The sequence below is a fragment of the Carlito syrichta genome, unplaced genomic scaffold, assembly GCF_000164805.1.
Source record: "Carlito syrichta isolate Samal-C Ts95f unplaced genomic scaffold, Tarsius_syrichta-2.0.1 Scaffold113510, whole genome shotgun sequence".
In the NCBI taxonomy this organism is placed as follows: domain Eukaryota; kingdom Metazoa; phylum Chordata; class Mammalia; order Primates; family Tarsiidae; genus Carlito; species Carlito syrichta.
Window position 1 is genome coordinate 130,469 of NW_007057606.1, and position 23,417 is coordinate 153,885.

At 47.7% G+C, this 23,417-nt stretch overlaps 1 protein-coding gene across 1 annotated transcript in view; it reads left to right on the forward strand.

The window, feature by feature from the left end:
- The window catches only part of STRIP2 (striatin interacting protein 2), a 40,658-nt gene extending 17,450 nt beyond the window's left edge, over nucleotides 1-23,208 (forward strand). Inside the window, exons 14-20 of the mRNA XM_008071576.1 lie at nucleotides 319-416; nucleotides 863-989; nucleotides 4,344-4,444; nucleotides 8,304-8,370; nucleotides 17,683-17,787; nucleotides 19,095-19,299; nucleotides 22,958-23,208. Of these exons, the coding sequence (XP_008069767.1) occupies nucleotides 319-416; nucleotides 863-989; nucleotides 4,344-4,444; nucleotides 8,304-8,370; nucleotides 17,683-17,787; nucleotides 19,095-19,299; nucleotides 22,958-23,208 (954 nt within the window). The remainder of the gene's footprint in view (nucleotides 1-318; nucleotides 417-862; nucleotides 990-4,343; nucleotides 4,445-8,303; nucleotides 8,371-17,682; nucleotides 17,788-19,094; nucleotides 19,300-22,957) is intronic.
- The last annotated feature ends 209 nt before the right edge of the window (nucleotides 23,209-23,417 follow it).

The following is a 23,417-nucleotide window of genomic DNA, read 5'->3' on the forward strand; positions in this document are numbered from 1 at the left end:
TCTCGCTGCCCAGGTGGGTCTCGAACCCGCAGGCTCAGACAATCCACTCACCTCAGCCTCCCAAAGGCGCAGGATTACAGGCTGAGCCACCGAGCCCGGTTTGGAAAGAGCAGTCTTGAAACAGAACAGCTTATGAGCTCCATTTGGCTTCCTCCTTCGCCTCACAGGCAGACCTCCCAGGACTGGGCACCGTTTACCCTTCTGGATGCTGGGGAGATTGGGTCACAGAGAAAAGAACTTAGTGAAAGGTATAAAACATTTTCCCTAGAGCTGCTGAGGGGTGACCAGGGGTGGATTTCCTCATTTTCTCCTTCCCAGATTGCTCTGCTTAAGATCCTGCTGGCGGCAGCCCCCACCTCCAAGGCTAAGACAGACTCCATCAACATCCTGGCTGACGTCCTGCCTGAGGAGATGCCGTGAGTGCTTTGGTGGGCACTGCTGGGTCCCTGCTGTCTTCTCTGCGGGGTCTCTCTTATTCCTGCCCGTCCTGCTAACACTTCTAGGGACTGTCTCCAAAGATCTCCCCTTCCCCATCAGCAACCCCTTTCCCTTGCAGGGCTCTTTGCTCTGCTCTTTTTTTAGCTCAGAGCTGAGGACCTGAGGGTGGCACCCGTTGCAATGGCCAGGTACCCACGTATATGGGTGGACATTGCCAAGGGGGGTACTGACCCTGAGAGAATCGGAAGCAAGAAACCAGTGGAGCCCTCCCATTGGGCTCACACGGCACTGCGGAGGCTTCCCAGGCACAGAAGGTCCACTTTCCAGGCCCTGGCTCTTGCATAGACTATATCACACCCGATGCCTGGGTCCTCGTGGCCTCCCAGGCCGCCCTCCACACCAACGCCTCCTCTCCCCACTGTAGCATCACTGTCCTCCAGAGCATGAAGCTGGGCATCGACGTGAACAGGCACAAGGAGATCATCGTGAAGAGCATTGCCGCCCTGCTCCTGCTGCTCCTCAAACACTTCAAACTCAACCACGTGTACCAGGTGGGCGGCCAGGAGCGTATCCTCAGTAGTCGGTATTCCCCGGGGAACTGTCTCTCAAAGGAGGGAGGCGGGGCCTGTGGGGTTCCACCTCTTCCCTGTCCTCACTCAGGGAATCCACATGCCAGGGGAGACAGAAGGTGTAGCATGTGGGGACGGTCTTGGAAATGTGTCTGTGGCCTGTGCAGGGGATCCCAGGGTTGTGGCTGGGAAGTTCTAGCTTCCTGAGAATATCCCGCTCACCTGGAAACAATGCAAGACAGAACTTCAACATTTCACAAAAAGCGAGGGGGATGTGACCACACTTTTCTGTATATGGAAGACTTTTCTGGCGTTTGAGATCTAATTCTGAATAGCACACAGTTCTGGCTCTTAAGGGCCTCAAAGTCTTATGAAGGATACAGATGTGTCAACAGCCACTTAGAGAGAGGTGCTGAGATCCAAGTGAGCACTGGCTGCTATGGAAACACCCACTCCAACTCGAGGTGGAGAAGAGGTGGCTCTGACCCCAGTCCTAAAGAAAGAGATGTAGGATAGGCATGGTGGCTCACACCTATAATCCCAGCACTTTGGGAGGCTGAGGTGAGAGGACTGCCTGAGCCCTCGGGTTCGAGACCAGCCTGGGCAACTTGGCAAGACCTCATCTCTACAATAAATCAAAAACAAGCTAGGTATGGTGGCGTGTGCCTGTAGTTCCAGCTACCTGGAAGGCTGAAGCAGAAGGATTACCTGAGCCCAGCAGGTCGAGGCTGCAGTGGCCAGGACTGTGCCAGTACCCTCCAGCCTGGGTAACAGAGTGAGACTCCAACTCAAAAAAAAGAAAAGAAAAGAAACAGATGTAATCCAGGCACAGTGGCTAACACCTGTAATCCCAACACTTTGGGGGGCCAAGGCGAGAGGATTGCCTGAGCCCAGGGATTTGAGTCCAGCCTGGGCAACCTGGCAAGACCTTGTCTCTACAACAAATCAAAAAATAAGCTGGGCGTGGTGTGCACTCCTGTAGTTTCAGCTACTTGGAGGGTTGAGGTGCAAGCATCACCTAAGCCCAGCAGGTAGAGGCTGCTGTGGCCATAAGTGTGCCACTGCACTCCAGCCTGGGCTACAGAGTAAGACTCAGCCTCATAAAAAAAAAAAAAAGAAAGAAAGAAAGAAACAGATGTTAACTAGTTTGTGGAGTCAGCAGGGAAGGACAGGGAATATTTCAAGCAGAAGAGCTTGTATGCAAAGTTCAGAAAGGAGAGAGCTGAGTGCCTGTGGAAGCTAATTAAATGACACTCGAGTCCTGTCTGGGTGGAAAGAGATGGGCATGATGATACCTGAAACCAGAGGGACTGGCAGAGAGCAGTGCCCTGACAGAGCTTGTGTGGCACCTCGTTTAATTCTCTCCACCCACTGAGTAGTTCTGTTTTAATGCCTATTTCACAGATGAGGAAACCAAGGCTAATAGAGGTTAAGAACCTGTTTCTCCATGAAAGCACCGTTTGCCATGCTAAGGAGTTTGGATTTGATTCTGTGGGCACTGCCACAATATAGAGACGAGGGCAGCAGATGGAAGCTTCCTGTCCATGGGGGATGGCAGCCATGGGGAGAGGGGGAAGCTTCTCACCCTTCCCAGAGGCTCCACCCCACTTCTTACTAAGAAGTCAGACTCAAGTTTGCTGGTAGAAGAACGGGTCCTGGCTGGGTGTAGTGACTCACACCTGTAATCCCAGCACTTTGGGAGGTTGAGGTGGGGAGGAGCCCAGGAGTTTGAGACCAGCCTAGGCAACTTGGCTAGACTCGTCGCTAAAAAAAAAAAAAAATCAAAAAATTAGCTGGACATGATGGGTACACCTGTAGTCCCATTGGCTGAGGTGGAAGGATCACCTGAGCCTGGGAGGTTGAGACTGTGATAGCCATGATTGTGCCACTGCACTCCAGCCTGGGTGACAGAGTGAGACTATGATTCAAAAAAGAAAAGAGGAAGAACAGATCTTTAGAGTACAAGGAGACTCCTGCAGGGACTGAGTCCATGACTTTATCAACCAGGGTATTTGTCTACTTTAGTACATTCAAAGACATCTTTGGGCGTGTTAGGATGTCCTGGGTGCACACATTTCGGCCAGCATTTGGTGAGCAGCAGCGGGGCTGGGAGGAGCAGGGTGAAGAGGAGACAGTGTTTTTGGTGGAAGAAAACAGAGAAGTGTGGATATGTGTTTACTTTTGTCTCTCTTGGTGGGCAACATGTGGATGGACAGCCAGACTGGTGCAGGGCTTGGTGGGCCTTGCCAGTGTGTGTCAGGGTCTGTGAATCCTGACAGCGCCACTGGTACATCTCAAACTGAAAGCAGTTTCTCATTAGTGGATAGTAGGTATGTGTTGTCTTTTCCATCTGGGCCTTTGGAAAATACCCTGGGTCAGTGTCCAGGGAGAAAAGACTGAGAGGAAGAGGGAAGTAGACTTGGTTCGAGCTGCCTCCTACCTCTAACCACATACACGGGTGGAGGGCAGCTTAGCTTGCTGCCTCAACTACTCACTTCTTGGTGATCAGGAAGAGCTAGGGGGTGAAGACACTGCTGTTCTCTGCTTTCCCCATCCCCTTTCTGTACTGTCCAGGCATACTGGCTTCTGGATCTGGAGACGAACCATGTTGGTACTCCTCAAGTGGACCCCATGATACTGCTCTTAGGGCCCCCTGCCCCACCAGGCCTTCCTGTACACAAGTCTCATCCCAGTCCAAGAGAGAGTGATGGTGACCCACCTTCCAGTGTGTAGCCCGTCAGACATCTTGGACTTCTCAGTGCAGCATCTGTTGGCTGGAGGGCTCTTGTTCCTTCATTCATTAAAATACTTACAGGTGGCCCAAGTGCCGGGGATAATAGCATAGACTAAACACACTGGGACTGGCGCCTGCACCCAGTGATTCATCTGGCTAATGTGTGCCATCCCTATCCTGACCCAGTGATGCCCACAGTTGCCAGGCATGAGCTGCACCTGACCCTGCTGTACCAATCACAGTTGAAGCGTTAAGAGCCAGAGGTTGGGTGTGGAAAATGACTCCCTCAGGGAGTCTTCCCTTCTTGTTGGGCTTAGGAATGAACCTCACTTTAATTCTGTCTATTAGGGGGATTTTCTTTCAGGCTTGTTTGTTTTGTGCTTTGGTCAGGAGCTTATAATGTAACTGCAGAGTGTCCCTTCCATGGAGGATAGGCTGACTGAAGACGATTCTCCCCATTTCCCAGACATGAAGGCTGGTGGCACAGCGGACAGTGACGAGTCTCGGGAATGGGTGTTAGATTTGTACTTCTGCCTCTTGTTTTCATACCTACTTTCTATTCTCCGATTAGCAGCCCTTTCTACTCTGGTCTTTTCCTTTAGTTTGAATATGTATCACAGCATCTGGTGTTTGCCAACTGCATCCCCTTGATCCTGAAGTTCTTCAATCAAAATATCTTGTCATATATCACCGCCAAAAACAGGTATGGACTCCGGGCAGGCTTATTTCAGGGAACTGTTTGTGGATGGTCTTGGAGCCTTTCAGTTCTCTTGATGTCCTTGGTACCTCCTGTCTTAGTGCTGTCACTGTTCGATTTAATTTCATTGACGTGTTAGCCGGTGGGTATACGGTTTGGCCTCTTCACAGAGCTAATGTGTATTTTATAGTTTTGAAGGCCAGGCATGGTGGCTTAGCCTATAATCCTAGCACTTTGGGAGGCTGAGGCAAGAGGATTGCCTGAGCCCCGGGGTTCAAGACCAGCCTAGGCAACTTGGTGAAACCTTATCTCTATAATAAATCAAAAAAATTAGCTGGGCATGGTGGCGCATACCTATAGTTCCAGCTACTTGGAAGACTGAGGCAAAAGGATCACCTGAACCCAGCAGGTCGAGGCTGCAGTAGCCATGAGCATGCCACTGCATTCCAGCATGGGCAACAGAGTGAGACTCCAACTCAAAAAGAAAAAGACTAAGAGTCTTAGGCCAGGTGTAGTGGTTCATACCTGTAACCCCAGCACTTTGGGAGGCCGAGGTGGGAGGATCATTTGAGTCTGAAAGTTTGGGACCAGCCTGGGCAACATAGCAAGACCTCATCTCTACAAAAAAAATCAGCCGGGTGTTGTGACACACACCTGTAGTCCCAGCTACTTGAGAGACTGAGGCAGAAGGATCACCTGAGCCTAGGAGGCAGAGGCTTCCATGAGCCTCATCCTCCCATTGCACTCCAGCCTGGGCCACAGTGAGACTCAGAGTGAGGCCTGGACTCAAAAAACAATACACAAAAAGACTAAGTAGACTCTTAAGGTAGATCAATTTGTAGTTTAAAAAAATAAAGTATTTTTGTGTTCATTATTTCATTTAATCTCCTCAGCAGGCTGAGAGTTATTGTGAGTTTTATTCTTGTTTTACCAATTAGGAAACAAATTCAAAGAGGTTAATTTTCTTGCTCGAAATTAACACGCTAGCCAGACCCCTCAAGTAAGCATCAGAGGCGAGGTCAGAGCACAGGCTTCTCTGTGAAAAGACAGCTTCCACTCTGCCAGCCGAGCAGGGACTTGGGGACTGCAGGCTAGATCCAGGTTTCCTAGTTAGCGCTTTCACAAGAACTGGAAGCCAGTGACTCAGTAAAACTGACCAGAGGCAGAGTTCCTAAAGTAGAAGGGAGAGGGCCAATCTCCTATTTGTGGTGACCAGGGAGGGAGCAACTGGGAGAGGCTGTGTGCCCTTGTGTCACATGGCCTGAAATTCCACTGGCGAGGCAGACTGCTTGGACAGTGTGCAGTTTAAAATACACACACCCGTGGGACCTGAGGCAGGAGACCTGGATTTATGACCTGGATCTGCCATTTGCTCGCTTTGCTCCTCTGAGCCACCATACTTTCATCTTGACAATGAGAATATCTGCTCTGACTATATCACAGAACTTTTATGAGCATTAGTTAAGTACATGTCAGTGCTTTAAACATCTTCCCTTTGGGGGAGGATTGGAGAGAGGGTTTTTCCTAACTTTGTGGAGCCCTATGTACTGACCCCTCAAAATGGCTCTTCAGACATGCTGTCTGAAAACAAAACGTGGGTCGGACTGTGTTGGAGCCACCGCACATGCAGGCCCCTGTGTTTATCTGTCAACATGTGGTTAGAGTGACCCTGACCAGCTGGCTTGGCTGAGGAGTTTGCTGGAGGGAAACGAGGCACACCGTCTCGAGGACCCTGGGGTGGCCAGACGGCTCTGGCCCCAGCTGGCCTGTGTGTGGGAGCCCAGGATGCCTCTCACCTCCGTGTGTGGACCCCAGACCTCTGCCTCCCCATGCACGTTCTCGCTCCCAGACACGTCTGCCAGCTTTCAGCTTCTCAGGCCACTTGGTGGAATATGACTGTGTGAGCTAGTGTGACATGTCTCGCTCGCCTGAGCATATTTCAGACTCCCAGGGTTGGAGGGCCATCCCTGGGGCAATCAGCGGGGCTGGAGCCGTGGAATCTGGAAGCAACATGCCCCTCTGCACCCAGGGGCCTGGACTGGGAGGGTTGTTGGGTTTCGTGTGGCATTGGAAGCGTGGCGGCATCCACATCTTTTGCAAAGGCTGGCCTGACTAAGACAGCCCTCATGGCTACCGATGAGTTCTGCTTTCGAATGACCCCTGAGAATTTGGAACACTCACAGCTTGTTATCACATGGCTTCCTCAAGGCTAGCACAATCTAGACGCTCTAAATACGTGTGTATGTCTTTTATGCCCCCTGAGACTAGAATTCAGTTCTCTGGGAGGTTGGAAAAAATCCACTGCTGATTTCCCGGCCCATTTCCTGGTCACCAGCACCCCTTGGCCCTGGAGCTTTGTCACGGGAGGTAGATAGGCAGGTGGATGTTCACCCAGTCGGGCAGCACACAACTAGAGCCCTGGGAGAGTCCACGAGAATGGACCAAGACGATGAACAGCGTTCAGTAGACACACTGCTGTCTCCCAAGCTGACCCCTTCCTCCTACCCTGGTCCCCAGGTTATCTTCGTCTGGCTTCCTGGACAAAGGCAAAATTTCTAGGCAAATAAATTATTGCCCTTTATTTGTCTGGAAGTTTTGACTTTTAAAATGTAGAGACAGACCAGATGCAGTGGCTCACGCCTATAATCCCAGCACTCTGAGAGGCTGAGGTGGGAGGGTCGCTTGAGGCCAAGAGTTCGAGACCAGCCTGGACAATACAGCAAGACCCTGTTTCTAAAAAAATAATAAATAAAATGTAGACACGGGTCCAAAGACTGCCGTACTCGGCCTCACAGCCCCTGCTTTGCCAACATCCTTCACCCATTTCCCCTGCACTTGTTCAGATGGGCTGGTGTTCAAAACCTCATGGAGTGTTGGAACCAAAGAGGCATTAGAGATTAGCTAGTCCAGATTTTGTATCAACCAATGAAGAAGGGAGATGTGAAAGGACTGTCATTTGCTGTATAGCCGGGTCCCTGCCATCACACGGCGCCTCCCCCCCTCCACTCACACCTACGCCCCTGGATCCCCTGCACCCCTGGGCCTCCTTCTGCAAGAGGCCGGCCCTGGCCCACCCTTCCCTTAGGAGTGGCTCTTGTGATCCCTCCCCAGGACTCCCAGCTCTCAGACGGACCTGGAGAGAGATGCAGGGGAGTCTCCACTCTATTCCCATGTCCTCAGCTTGTTATGCAGTGGGTGGGTTTGGGCAGCATCTCTGGGCACAATTATCTTCACGCATACCTTAAACACAGAAACACAAATGCACTCAACTTCACATAGGCTTCTTTTTTTTTGAGTCAGAGTCTCACTTTGTCACCCAGGCTGGAGTGCAGTAGCACACTCATGGCCACTGCAGCCTCAACCTGCTGGGCTCAGGCGATCCTCCTGCCTCACCCTCCCAAGTAGCTGGGACTACAGGCACATGCCACCACGCCCAGCTAATTTTTTGATCTCGCCATGTTGCCCAGACTGGACCCAAAACCCTGGGCTCAGGCAATATTCCCGCTTTGGCCTCCCAAAGTGCTGGGATGACAGGCATGAGCCACTGGCCCGGCTCTTCACATACGCCTTTCAAGAAGCAAGGAGAGCTAAAAATAAATAAGTAAATTAGAAAGGGAGACTCTCTTTTGCATCTGCCAAACTGGGGCCAGCCTGGAGGATTCTTTGGCCCTCTCACAACTTGAGGGAAAGAGACCAGAGCCATAGTCACCCGGCACCAGAGCCCTCGATCCCGGCTGAGGTCGCTCAGTGATTTGAGAGGTGGCTGGGGCCTACCACAAAGGAATAACTCCTGCCCTTCCCAGACACAGCCACCTCCCGCTGTTGCCATTCACCTAAAGCCTGTCCTCATCTCTGCGCCTTGCAGCATCTCGGTCCTGGACTATCCTTGCTGTGCCATCCAGGAGTTGCCGGAGCTTACCACCGAGAGCCTGGTAAGCAGAGGGGACGTGGTGGCATTGGAAACTGCCAGGGGGCAGAGGTTGGCATTTGTTCTCCATTTCTCCTCCAGCCCCTTCATACCCTGGTTTGGGAGTGTCAGATAAGTGAAGGCATACTGGCAAGAGCGTGGAGGCAGGAGGGGTTTCGAGCTCCTGACCCAGGGGAGAAAGACTCAGAAAAGCTGAATGTGGTGCTTTGCAGAGAGGGCCATTGAAAACACTGAGGAGAGGGAGTGTAGAGTGATAAGGGGTGAATGTGAGGTGAATATCTATGCTAAATGGCAGGAGAACCTCTTCTGGGCTAGCATCAGCAGTCATCTTTCTTCTTTCTATTGCTGCAGACAGTTCGCTTCTTATTTTAATACAGGTTCTAAAACCCAGGAGTGCGTATGTCAGAAAATACCTAGTCTAAGTCTCTCTGAGGCAAAAGTCAATGTAGCCACAGAAGAAAAGGCTAGAAAGTTTCTCATCTTGAAACAGCTCTAGGTAAATCTTAAAATCACTCAGCGTTACCCAGAATTCCACAAAGCCACTGACCGCCAGCATGTTAAGGACACGGCATCCACCTCACCATGTATCACCATACCTCTTTAGATGCACAGCCTACACCTTCAACCCGCTGCGCTGTCATATTTATTTATATCTGCTTCTCAATTTGTGCGCTTTTTTTCGGTCAGCATCTCACTCTGTCATCCAGGCTGGAGCGCAGTGGCACAATCACTTCTCACTCAGCCTCAACCTCCTGGGGTCAGGTGATCCTTCTGTTTCAGCCTCCTGAGCAGCCAGGACTACAGGCACACACCACCATGCCCAGCTATGCTTTTTTTGTTGTTGTTGTTTGTTTGTTTGTTTTTTGTAGAGGCGAGGTCTTGCTGTGTTGCCCAGGCTGGTCTCAAACTCCAGGGCTCAAGCAATCCTCTTGCCTCAGCCTCCCAAATTGTTGGGATTACAGGCATGAGCCACTGCACCCAGCCTGTAAACTTCTTGAAGGAAGTTATAGTTTCATCATGTTTATATCCCCAGAGTCTAACACAATGTCTGATCACTGAAGAGCTCAATAAATGCCACATGATTGAATGATGGTACCCAGAGGTACTACAACCCTTTGTCCCCAACTGTAATTTCTGCACATTGTTGTCAGAAAAGCATATTATGCAAAAATTGAAGGATACCTTCTGTGATACAGGTTTTATAGAACCGCAGGATTCTCAGCTGGAGGGGACTGAAGAGCCACTTGACCCGGCCCCTTATTTCAAAGATGAGAAGCCTGAGGGTCTAGTGAGTGGAGTGACTTGTCATGGCCCATCCTCATGTGACAGACCCTGAATTAGACATGGATCAAAAGGCCAATGTCCTGAAACACCAAATCTAAACCCCCCCTTTATTTTTTTTGAGTCAGCATCTCACTCTCTTGCCCAGGATGGAGTGCAGTGGTACAGTCATGGCCACTGCAGCCTCGACCTGCTGGACTCAGGCTATCCTTTTGCCTTAGACTCCCAAGTAGCTGGAACCACAGGTATATGCCACCACACCCAGCTATTTTTTAAATTTATTATAGAGACAAGGTCTTGCCAAGTTGCCCAAGGTTGTTCTTGAACCTTGGGCTTGAGTAGTCCTTTCACCTCCACCGCCCAAATGGCTGGGATTACAGGTGTGAGACACCATGCCTGGACTAACACCCCATTTTGCCTGGGACAGAGAGATTCCCTGTCTTATTTAGATGTGATCTCAGCAGCCAAAGAAGTTAGAAGCTTTTTACTCCTACAGAGAAGTAATAAATTCTCTCTCTATGTCTTTTTATTCAATCTTTAAAACTACTTTATGACATATGTATTTCTATTTTATTGATGGAGAAGTTACATAAATGCCAAGACCTTACAGTTCAAAGTCGCAGTCAGAAAAGAGACAGGCATCCCTGCCATTCAGAGTTAAAAAATACATTTTCCACAGAAACAGGAGTGCACAAAAGCATTCAACGTCTATTAGTAGGGTATTTCACAATATAAAGTCAACTTTTATGGCCTGAATCTGTTTCTTTTTTTTTTTCGAGTTGGAGTCTCACTTTGTCACCCAGACTGGAGTGCAGTGGCCATTCCCGGCCACCGCAGCTTCGACCTGCTGGGCTCCGGCGATCCTTCTGCCTCGGCTTTCCGAGTAACCGGAATTACAGGCGTGCGCTACCACGCCTGGCTGATTATTTGATTTATTGTAGAGATAAGGTCTCGCTGCCCAGGCGGGTCTCAAACCCACGGGCTCAGGCCATCCACTCACCTCAGCCTCCCAAAGGCGCGGGATTACAGGCTGAGCCACCGAGCCCGGCCTGTTTCTTTTTTTTTTGAGTTGGAGTCTCACTCTGTGGCCCAGACTGGAGTGCAGTGGCTGCTCCCGGCCACCGCAGCTTCCACTTGCTGGGCTCTGGCAATCCTTCCGCCTCAGCCTTTCAAGTAGCTGGAACTACAGGCGCGTGCTACCACGCCCGGTTCATTTTTTTTTTTTTAATTGCAGAGATGAGGTCTCACCAAGTTGCCCAGGTGGGGTCTCAAACCCACAGGCTCAAGCAATCCACTCATCTCAGCCTCCCAAGGCGCGGGATTACAGGCTGAGCCACCGAGCCCGGCTGAATCTGTTTCTTGATATATAATGTGTTCTCTATTCTCAATTCCAACCCCACTGAACCCCACAGGAATTGACAGAAAACGTTACTTTTGAAACCATACTTTCACAACTCTGCCACTTGGCTTCTGGGATATGAGCATTAAAATATTGAAATGATGATCATGCTTTCTAAGAAGACTATATTATTATCCAAGAGTGAAAGCGTATCTATTCTTAAATTTAAAAAAATCTAAGTATACCACTCCAGTACACTGGAGGCAAAAAGAGGTCATGCCAGGTGTTTACTCCTTTCTGTGGAGCAATAGCGGCACCTAGTGGTATAATTTAGTAACCACAGACTTTTTTGTTGGTTTTCTTGAACTTCAGTGCTTCCCTGAGCCCAATCATGGACTTCAGTAACTATTAAGTTTACTCCACATAGGTTCTCAGTATATTCATGGTTTGTTTATCAAAACTGGTGACTTCTGTACCCAGAAAAAGACAAATGTTTATACGAGTAGGATGTATTTATTTTTCAGGTTCAACAAATTGCAAGCACAAAAAAATGTAATGGCTGTTTAAGTTTATAGGATTTTCTTTAAATAACATTTCAAGTTTATTTTCTGATTATAAAATCAATAACCTATATATTGCAGAAAATTACAGAAAATTATGGAGAAGGAAATAAAAATACTACTTACATATAACCAGTTTATATGTATATAGTTGTATACACACATACACACACACACACACACACACACACACACACACACACACACACACACACACACACATATATTTTTTAAAGAGACAGGGTCCCCACAGGTTCACGACCAGCCTGGACAACATGATGATACCTCGTCTCTACAATAAAAATCAAAAAATTAGCCAGGTGTGGTAGCGTGTACCTGTAGTTCTGGCTACTTGGAAGGCTGAGGCAGAGGTATTGCCTGAACCCAGCAGGTCAACGCTGGGGTGGCCATGAGTGTGCCACTGCATTCCAGCCTGGGTGACAGAGTGAGACTCCAACTAAAAAAAAAAAAGAGAGAGACAGAGACAGGGTCTCACTCCGTTGCCAAGGCTAGCATGGAATTACACGATCCTAGCTCACTGCAGCCTCGAACTCTTTGGCTCAAGCGATCCTCCCACTTCAGCCTCCCACGTAACCCACGTAACTGTTACTCCACGTGTGAACCACTGTGCCTGGCTAGTTTTTTTAAAAATCTTTTGTAGAGATGGAGTTTCACTATGTTGCCCAGGCTGGTCTTGAGCTCCAGGCCTCAACTGATCCTCCCGTCTTGGTGTCCCAAAGTGCTGGGATATAGACGTAAGCCATCATGCCCAGCCTGCTATTAGTATTTTGCTGCAATTATTATATATGTATTCACTCACCTATATAAAAAACATTGACAAAATTAAGACTTTATATATTTGTTTCACTTGATAGTGAAGTTTAAATGTTCACAATATGATTTTTTTGAATTTAGTTTTAAACTGTAGAGTACAATTCAGGGTCAGATATACAAATAATCATTATGCAGGTACCTTTGTTGATGAGGTGCCCCCCCCCCGGGTGTTCCCTTTCTTAATTATTATGGTAATTGTTCAAGGTCCACTTATGAGTGAGAACATGTCAGATCTTTGCTTCTGTGATAGATCCCTGAGCATTATAGACTCTAAGTCCATCCAAGTTGCTCACAATATGATTTTATTAAGCATCCTTGAGGACATAATTTTTAATAGCCACACATTATATTCCGCTACCTCATCTTTTAAAAGTAATTATTTTCTACTATTGTTGGACACCTATTTATTTGTCCTTATATAAGTCCAAAAGGAGCATCCTTCACATGAGTCTTGGACCGCACCTCTGATTTCCTTAAAATCGATTCCTAGGAGTAGAATTACTACTGTGATGTGGTCTTGATTCATATTTTTTCAGTTTCTGGAATTTGAACCGAATTCAATTCAGCTTCATGTGGAACTGTAGCTGCACAGCAGAATGAACACAAAATAAAATTCAAGTGGATGGCATGCTCATTTCTGAAGTCTTCCTAGTTTGTCAAAATGACTTGCTTTGGATAGGCTGTTCTCACCCATGTACTGAGCAGTTTCGCCACCCACCTGGTCTGAGAAGGCTAAAAAGCTTTCTATATTCAAATTTAATCCACTAAGCTAGAAAAAAATTAAGTTCCAAACTTGGGCCAGGTGCGGTGGCTCACACCTATAATCCCAGCACTTTGGGAGGCTGAGGTGAGAAGACTGCCTGAGCCCATGGGTTTGCGACCAGCCTGGACAACTTGGTGAGACCTCGTCTCTACAATAAATCAAAAAATTAGCCGGGTGCAGTGGCATGTACCTATTTGGAAGTCTGAGGCGGAAGAATTGCCTGAGCCCAGCAGGTCGAGGCTACGGTGGCCACGAGCATGCCACTGAACTCCACCCTGGAAGACAGAGTGAGACTCTAACTCAAAAAAAAAAATTCCAAACTTAAATGAAGGATGGGCTGGGTGTGGGCACTTATGCCTGTAATCTCAGCAATTTGGAAGGCCAAGGCAGGGGACCACTAGAGGCCAGGAGTTTGAAAGCAGCCTGGACAACTTAGTAAGATCCCATCTTTTAAAACTTAGCTAGAAGCCGGTCTCGATGGCTCAGCCTGTAATCCCGCGCCTTTGGGAGGCTGAGGTAGATGGATTGCCTGAGCCCGCGGGTTCGAGACCCGCTTGGGCAGGCGAGACCTCATCTCTACAATAAAATCAAAAATTAGCCGGGCGTGGTAGCGCGCACCTGTAATTCCGGCTACTTGGAAGGCTGAGGCGGAAGGATCGCCAGAGCCCAGCGGGTCGAGGCTGCGGTGGCCGGGAGCGGCCACTGCTCTCCAGTCTGGGTGACAGAGTGAGACTCCAACTCAAAAAAAAAAAAAAAACTTAGCTAGATGTGGAGGCATATGCCTGTAGTCCCAGTTACTCAGGGGACTGAGGCAGGGAGATCACTCAAGCCCAGGAGGCTGAGGCTGCAGTGAGCCATGACTATACTACTGTACTCCAGCCTGGAAGACAGAGTAAAACTTTGTCTCAGAAACAAAAAATAACCAAAAACAACAAAAAAACACTTTGTGAAGGATGGTTAACGTGTGAATGTAATAACATGGAAATCAAGTATGGTCTTTGGAAGGAGATTGCCAGAGAAGACAGTGGCTGTGGTCTCTGCACACATCTAGAGTGCTCAGTGTCTGTTTAGAGCTGCGGTCTGAAACGTGAGACATGCAAGACCATGCTCTGGGGGATGGAAAATATTTGTTCTTTTATATGTATTAATTTTTTACTCTTCATATTTATGATAATAAATGTGCGTTGTTATTACAACAATGCACATACAATTTATAAGGAAACACCCATGTATTCGGGAGCTATGACGTGAATACACAGGTAGAGATCCATTTTCCATGAGGAGTTGATACAGATGGATGAACTCCTTTTAGCACTGTGTCCACTGTCCTGTTGGTCACTGCTTCTGTGATGGGTTCTTGAGGAGACCAGAGTCTCGGGGTGACTGTTCAGACATGCTGTTGGCTGGAGTTCTCCAAACAGCCTTGAAATGTCCTTCACGCCATCCTCCTGACTCCTCATTTCACTGAGAACTGTTGCTCTCCCTATGATCATCGAGCGGGGTCTTCTCAGAAACCTGTGTGATAAGAGGATTCGATTATTCTATAATCATGTGGGAGAAGAAAATCTAAAATAAAAATAGGACTTTGTTTCCGTTATGTGAATCATACTCAAGAAGTGGACCAAAAGAGCGAGCTATTGCTGTGAGTTTTTCATAAGTGAACATTGAAGACCTAGCAGATGTTTCTGGAAAAGTTTCAGATAAATGCAGGACTGATGTGGTGTGGAAGACCAAAGCACAAAGCAAAAAAACAGACTAACATAGAAAAGACAACAACCACAGCTTGGCAGCCTTCCTGAGGCCAGGAAACACCATCTATAAAAGTAAGAGAGGCCTGGCTCAGTGGCTCAGCCTGTAATCCCAGCACTTTGGGAGGCCGAGGCAAGTGGATTGCCTGAGCCTGCGGGTTCGAGACCCACCCAGGCAACTTGGCAAGACCTCATCTCTACAATAAATCAAAAAAATTAGCCGGGCGTGGTAGTGTGCACCTGTAGTTCCAGCTACATGGAAGGCTGAAGCGGAAGGATTGCTGGAGCCCAACAGGTTGAGGCTGCGGTGACCGGGAGCGTGCCACTGCACTCCAGTCTGGGCAACAGAGTGAGACTCCAACTCAAAAAAAAAAGTAAGAAAGAGAGGCTAGGCCATTAGATGAGCATTCAACTTTCCTTGGGCTATAAAATTCTCTTAGATTCATTATAAAACAACCAAGTTAATGTTAATAATTTTTTTTGAGTCGGAGTCTCACTCTGTTGTCCAGGCTGGAGTGCAGCAGCATGCTCATGGCCACCACAGCCTCGACCCACTGGGCTCAGGTGATCCTTCCGCCTCAGTCTTCCAAATAGCTGGAACTACAAGCATGCACCATCACGCCCAGCTAATTTTTAAATTTATTGTAGAGACGCGTCTTGCCAAGTTGCCTGGGCTGGTTGCAAACCCCTGGGTTCAGGCAGTCCTCTTGCCTTGGCCTCCCAAAGTGCTAGAATTACAGGCGTGAGCTACCATGCCTGGCTGATATTAATACTTTTGATGTCTCAGTGCAGAGCTGGTTTGTCACGTAGGGACTCAGTGGGCTGTCGAGGTGGCTGGAGACATGGTGCTGGATCTCACACTCAGCATTCCTTCAAAGGCTCAGTCTAATCAGAGGCTGACTGATTAGATGTGGAGGCATATGCCTGTAGTCCCAGCTATTCAGGGGACTGAGCTCCACGTTAAGGCAGAAATCCTGTTTTGTTATTGTTGTTTTTCCTGTAAACTGATCTCTTCTGGTTTGAAGCAAGAATTACAGTAGAAAGAATTACTTAAGAAAGGGTTTCTCTACCATTAGGTCCCCAAGGATCTCCAAAGGCAGAGCCCAAGCCCCATTCTCTTGAGAGCCACCTTCCATGTCTTGGATTCCTGCAGGACGGGTAGAACGCGGACACTAAACCAAGATGGGCCTCCATTCAGGAAGTGGGCGCTCCATGCGACCCTGGACAGCCTCAACCCTTCTCCGGGCTTCAGTCTTTGCTTCTGTGGCTGACAGAATTGAACTAGAACAGCCAAGCCCCCTCTAGTGCCCAGACTCTAGTCAACCTGACTTCCTCTGTCCAGAAGGAGGAAACACTTCATTCCTCCTGGGCCCATCTGAGTCCATTGTCTGACTCAAAAAAACAAACAAACAAACAGGATTTCACCTTTAAAACTTCACTCGATTACTCCCCATCCCATTTCTTTTCAGGGAGCTAAATAAGAACCCTCCCTTAGAGCAGCTCTGGTGGGGTGGGAGCAGTGTTATTTACGGCACAGTCACACCTCCCAGATGACTCAATCAGAGGCTTTTCATTGCAGCATTGTTTGTAATAATGAAAGACCGGAAACAACCTAAATGCCCATTACCCAACTGGTAAAATAAATGATGGTATAGCTTTAGACTATTATGTGACCATTAAAAAGAACGAGGCAGTTTCTTTCAACTGGAGAAAATCGAGTAAATCACAAAATCAGGGAATGGTCAGAGCTGAAGCAATCCTCAAGATCAGCTGGTTCAACCTCTTTACAGGAAACAGAGGGGAAAGTCTAACTATAATACTGAACACTTACTACAGAAAGAAGGATTTTATTTCTAAATAATTCTAAATAAAAAGTTTCCCTGAAACTATTTGGCCCTTGGTATTAGGTATCAGGAAAGCCTCGTGTCCTCAAAAATCCCAGATGTTTATTCCACCCTAGATATGCACCTGTCTTACTTCAAATTGTTTTGGGGAGGAGGAGCTGATTTCCGTTCACCAGACGGAAGCTCACATCCCCATGTGCTCCACTCCTGCACTCTCCCACCACTACAGACGTGAGGATCTCTAAGATGTCACTTGGCTCTCATGTATGCTCATTGATTTGTACAGCTTCTGACACAACTGTGTAGTTGCAGGCCCCAAAAATCACATAAGGATTCTTATTTTTATCCCTGAAAAGTGTTTCTATGAGTAGATACCTGTTTCTGCTCTGACAACCATCTGTTATCTGTGGTTAGGTGCTCACAAGCTTTCAAGAAATATATAAGAAAAACACCTGGTTAGAATAAACCATCTGCCATTTTTCTTCCATGCTGAAGAATTAAGCATCTGCTTGTAACAGAATTTGATAAAGGATAGTGGGTGTTGATTTTTTAAAATTCAACCGTAATAAATATTGGAGCCATCCACCATAGTTTAAAATCTACTAGAATGAGGCCTAACTCCTAGAAATTATAAACATGGCTAAATAAGTGCAAGGTACCTGTATACAGGGGTAAAATTCTATCATCTCTCTTCTGATTATAAAGCAATAAGCAGTATGGAAAAGCTTGCTTGCATCCAGTTCCAGTGTTCACGTATCATCTTTTAAACACTTGTTCTCAGTAAAGAGTCTCCCAGGACTGGCAGCTGAGAGGGTCTGAGAGCTCAGTGTGTGAAGAGCAGGAAGGGGAAGAGGTAGCACTCCAGGCCAGAAGGCCTCCCCTGAACTGACCCACATGCCTGCCAGGCTTCTGTGGTGTGGCAGTAATGGTGGATGTTCCCCATACAGGAAGCTGGTGACAACCACCAGTTCTGCTGGAGGAACCTCTTTTCCTGCATCAACCTCCTGAGGCTGCTCAACAAACTGACCAAATGGAAGCATTCCAGAACCATGGTAAGTGGGGCTTCGGGTCATGGAGATGTCCACCTGACTGACATTTTAAAATACCAAGGAGGCGTTTGTGGACTGTGCTGTGTGAGCTGTACAGACACTGTACAGTACTTAAGATTCACTGTCTCCTCATCTGGGAGCTCGTTCTGTATTAGATGATTACATGCCAGCCCATTTCTTTTCTTTTCTTTTTTTTTTTTTTTTTTTTGAGTTGGAGCCTCACTCTGTCGCCTAGGCTGAAGTACAGTGGCACTCTCACAGCCACCCCAGCATCAACCTGCTGGGCTCTGGTGATCCTTCCACCTCAGCCTTCCAAGTAGCCAGAACTAGAGGCGTGCACTACTGTACCCGACTAATTTTTTTTTTTTTATTGTAGAGACGAGGTCTCGCCAAGTTGCTGGGCTGGTCTCAAACCTATGGGCTCAGGCAATCCACTGGCCTTGGCCTCCCAAAGTGCTGGGATTACAGGCTGAGCCACCAAGCCTGGCCTCTTCTTTTATATATATATATTTTTTACTTTAAAGCTATCGGGTACAATTCAGCATTAGGTATACCTGGACACACCGTACAGGTAAAGTTTGGGTCTCCCTTCGGTCCCCACTTTACCTGGTTTGAAATCAGGTACCCTTACTGATGTTGTGTTCTCCCTCAGCCCATTTATTTTTGGGGAGCTCAGTATAGGCCCTCCCAGAGGCAGCTTAGCAGGGAAGTGAGCAGTGCCTTGTAGATCACAGTCACACATCCCAGGTGATGCAATCCGAGATCACTCCTTGCAGTGTTGTTTGTAATAAAGACTAGCAACAACACAGCAGCACATTAATGCAGGACCACCTTGTTGAATAAATGATGATATGTTCTTATGGTAAACATTATGCAACCATCAAAGGAATGAGGCAGTTCTACATACATATGGAATAATTATCAGGATACACTGTCAATAAAAAAGAAGGGATGGAGCAGCATGGTCGGCCATCATTTGTGTTAAAAAACCAAAAGTAATATATACACATACAGAAGAATCTCTAGATGATACACAAGAAACTGGTAACAGTGGAAATGAGACATGTGGCTGCCAAGACTGTCTTTCCACTTTGCCCCAAGCGTCTGGATATCAGAATCTTTGAATCTTGAAATATGAGTAGACTAGTTCCCTCCATATTTTTGGAGACTGAACCAAAGTTGAGCCTGCACCATGGAGTCCCAAAAGCCTCAGGGGTTTCGAGGCCAGCTAGGTTTGTCTGTGAACTGAAAATTCCGGAAGCCCGAGACCTTTCCTGCCTCCTGTACCCCACCCCTCTCTCCATGGGCAGATGCTGGTGGTATTTAAATCGGCTCCCATCTTAAAGCGGGCCCTCAAGGTCAAACAGGCCATGCTGCAGCTTTACGTCCTGAAGCTGCTGAAGATACAGACCAAGTACCTGGGGCGCCAGTGGAGGAAAAGCAACATGAAGACCATGTCGGCCATTTACCAGAAAGTGCGTCACCGCATGAACGACGACTGGGCCTACGGGAACGGTGAGTGTCTGGGGTGCTGGACTTCCGGCCGCGAGTGTCTGGGACGCTGGACTTCCGGCCGCGAGTGTCTGGGACGCTGGACTTCCGGCCGTGAGTGGGGTGCTGATCTCTGCTCTCTTGGCATGAATTATTCCATGTTTTAGGTAAGAAATAGTGATTATAGGTCAGGAACTGATACATCCAACTTTGAGGCAGCACCCCAAATTCTAATACGTAGCCTGTCCTATGGAAACAATGAAAATTCATCTTATAAAACAATGGAGAATGACCCTTCCAAAACATTTTTTCCTGAGAACATCAGTGGAACAGAACAAAACATTATTTTAAATGACAGCTTTCAAAATTGTGTGTGTGTGTGTGTGTTGGAGTCTCACTCTGTCGCCCAGACTGGAGTGCAGTGGCCGCTCCCGGCCACCGCAGCCTCGACCTGCTGGGCTCCAGCGATCCTTCCGCCTCAGCCTTCCAAGTAGCTGGAACTACAGGCGCGCGCTACCACGCTCGGCTAGTTTTTGATTTATTGCAGAGATGAGGTCTCGCCAAGTGGCTCAGGTGGGTCTCCAACCTGCGGGCTCAGGCAATCCACTCACCTCAGCCTCCCAAAGCACAGGATTGCAGGCTGAGCCACCGAGCCCGGCTTCAAAATATTTTTTAACTTAAAATAGCTTTTTATTATTACAAAGCAGTTAGAAAAAATAGAAAATACAAACAAGCAAACATTTTACTGTAGTATCATATTTATGCCATATTTGCACCATCCAGAGATTGCCGTTAACATTTTATTGTACATTCATCCAGATTTTTGTCTATACATAATAATAAATACTTTATTACAATGAAAGCAAATTATAGATGCTATTTTATAATTTTATTTTCTCAGTTGACATTATCGCTACTTATCCATGTCAGTACATTTTCATTTAATAAAGTTCATATTCAGAATTCTTCAGTTGTCCCAAAATGTTCTTTTTACAATTTTTTTCTTTTTAAAATTTAAAAAAATTTTTATTTTAATGACTTTAGGGGGTTCAAATGACTTTTGGTTACCTGGCTGCACTGTATAGCAGCAAAGAAGTCTGGGTTTCACATGTACCCTCCACCCCACCTGAGTACACTGTATTTGACAGGTGATTTTTTTCTCCCCACCCCTCTCCTTTTCCTGAGTCTCCAGTATCTGTTATCCATTCTCTGTGCCTTTTCAGTTCCTTAGTTTAGCTCCCATTTATAAGTGAGAACGTGGCATTTGATTTTCTGTTCCTGCATTACTTCATTTAGGGTGATGGTCTCCAGTTCCATCCAAGTGGCCGCAAAAGACATTTTCTTTCATTCCTTTTCATGGCTGAACAGTATTCCATAGTATATATAGACCACATTTTCATTATCTACCAAAATGTTCTTTATAGCTATATTTTCCAAGTCAGAATCCAATCCGGGATCACAAATTGCATCTAGTTGTTATGTACATTAATTCATTTTGAATCTTGTAGTCTTTTTTTCCCTATAATACTAATGACTTGAAGAACTAGGCCAGTTGTCCTACAGAATACCCGCCTTCTGGATTTGTGTGTGGCGTAATTTACCTTATGATATTGCCTGTGAACTTAAAGTTAGATCTGAAAGTTTGATGAATTCGTTTTAAACCTTTCTGGCTGTAGTACATCCCAGGCGATGCTGGGAACTGCATATTACCTCACAGCAGCAGGCATGGTACCTACCAGAATTTATTCTAAGATTGACCAGAGTTTGGAAAAATTTGTTTTGGAGAGCTTTTTCATTGTATTGCATTTGCTACACAGTGGGATTTGACCATTATTCCCATAATCTTATTAGAGAGTTTTAGTAAGGTGACTCATGACTTGTCTTTGCTGGATTTGTAACCAGCTTGAAATTTAGAGGATGCTGCAGTAAAGGCTTTAGAGAACCATCCTTACCTGTCTGGCCACAGGGTGCCATGACCACGAGGGTGATTATTCCAGGCCAAGCCTTGTCCATTGCATTCTGGAAGTGCTGACTACCGTAATTTCCCCAAATGTGGGAAACTCAGCTGCATAATTTGTGGTAGTGGGGGGCTGTGTTTTTGCTTCAAAAAAAAGAGTTTAGAGAACTAAGGGAAATAATGATGGGCACATAACAAGCCAGGATGCAACTTCTACTAGAAGTCATAAAGTACAGCTGGGTGGTGGCTCACACCTGTAATCCCAGCATTTTGGGAGGTGGAGGCGAGAGGATTGCCTGAGTCCACAGGTTCAAGACCAGCCTGGCCTACTTGGTGAGACCTCATCTCTACAATAAATCAGAAAAAAAAAAAATTAGCTGGGCACGGTGGCACACGCCTGTGGTTCCAGCTACTTGGAAGGCTGAGGCAGAAGGATCACCTGAGCCCAGCAGGTCGAGGCTGTGTTGGCTGTGAGCACACCACTGCACTCCAGCCCGGGCGACAGAGTGAAACTCCTTCTAAAAAAAAAAGTTTTTTCCTACAGATGGCATATCTGTGGTTACTGCCATTGTGAGCTCAAACTACACTTCCTTATTATAAACTATTGAGGTAGGACACAGGTGATCTGGGAAATTATCTCTAGCCCTGAAGTGGTTAAGTGAACAGCAGCAAAGCAGGTGGTCCGTGTTCTGCTTTTACCTCCACGGAAGCCTCCACCCAGAAGAAGCTGACACCCAGATGTGTCGAATGCTGAGGGAGTGTCCAAGGAATAGGGATAGTCCAGGAATCTGTCCATTCTGGTTCCCCACGTTGTGTCCCTCGTGCTCCTGATTCCTCGAAAGCTGGTGATTCCATTCACATGGGAAACGCTGAACCTTTAGGGAAAGTTGCATCAAAGATAGACCACCCAAAGATAGTTTCTGCATATATAAGCTTATATATATATGAGTGTGTGTGTTTGTTTTCTTCCCCAGTCATAGTCTTGTAGTCTCACTCTAATGCCCAGGCTGGAGTGTAGTGGCATGCTCACAGCCACTGCAGCCTCGACCTCCCGGGCTCAGGCAATCCTTCTGCCTCAGCCTTCCAACTACAGGTGTGCACCACCATGCCTGACTAATTTTTTTTTTTCACAGCTTCTTGGGCTGTCATTGTTGACTTCAAGGTTTTTGTGGGTTTTTTTGAGTTGGATTCTCACTCTGTCGCCCAGACTGGAGTGCAGTGGCTGCTCCCAGCCACCGCAGCCTTGACCTGCTGGGCTCCGGCAATCCTTCCGCCTCAGCCTTCCAAGTAGCTGGAACTACAGGCACGCACTACCACGCCCGGCTAATTTTTGATTTATTGTAGAGATGAGGTCTTGCCAAGTTGCCCAGGCGGGTCTCGAACCTGCGGGCTCAGACAGTCCACTCACCTCAGCTTCCCAAAGGCGCAGATAATTTTTTTGATTTATTGTAGAGATGAGGTCTCACCAAGTTGCCTAGGCTGGTCTCGAACCCCTGGACTCAGGCAGTCCTCTCGCTGCTGTCTCCCAAAGTGCTGAGATTGCAGGTGTGAGCCAGGGCGCCCAGCCTATATTCTTAAGCCACTGTGTTAACATGCTGCCTGTATATTTAGTACATAAAAAGGGAATTCTGAGCCGTTTTGTTGCTGGAGCCCCACAGAGGCGCTCCGTGGCGGGGAGCGGGGGCCTCAGTGATTGTATCTTTTTCTTCCTCTGTCCCAACACAGACATCGATGCCAGGCCATGGGACTTCCAAGCGGAAGAGTGCACCTTGAGGGCCAACATCGAGGCCTTCAACAGCCGCCGGTACGACAGGCCGCAGGACTCGGAGTTCTCCCCAGTGGATAACTGCCTGCAGAGCGTGCTGGGCCAGAAGCTGGACCTGCCTGAAGACTTCCACTACTCCTATGAGCTCTGGCTGGAGCGGGAGGTGTTCTCACAGCCCATCTGCTGGGAGGAGCTGCTTCAGAGCCACTGAGCCTCCATGAAGCACCAACGGGGGGGCAGGGGGTCCATCCAGGTAACCCACCGCACGCGCACTTGTCTCCAGTCCCAGGCTGCCTGCAGGGGAGGCAGGCCCAGCCCAAGGACTTCCAGCGCAGTTCAGGGATCTTCTGGGGCTCTTGGCCTGGGGGTGGCATAAGACTGAGGGCCTGAGTCACAGCAAAATGCTCAGCTTGCGCGGGG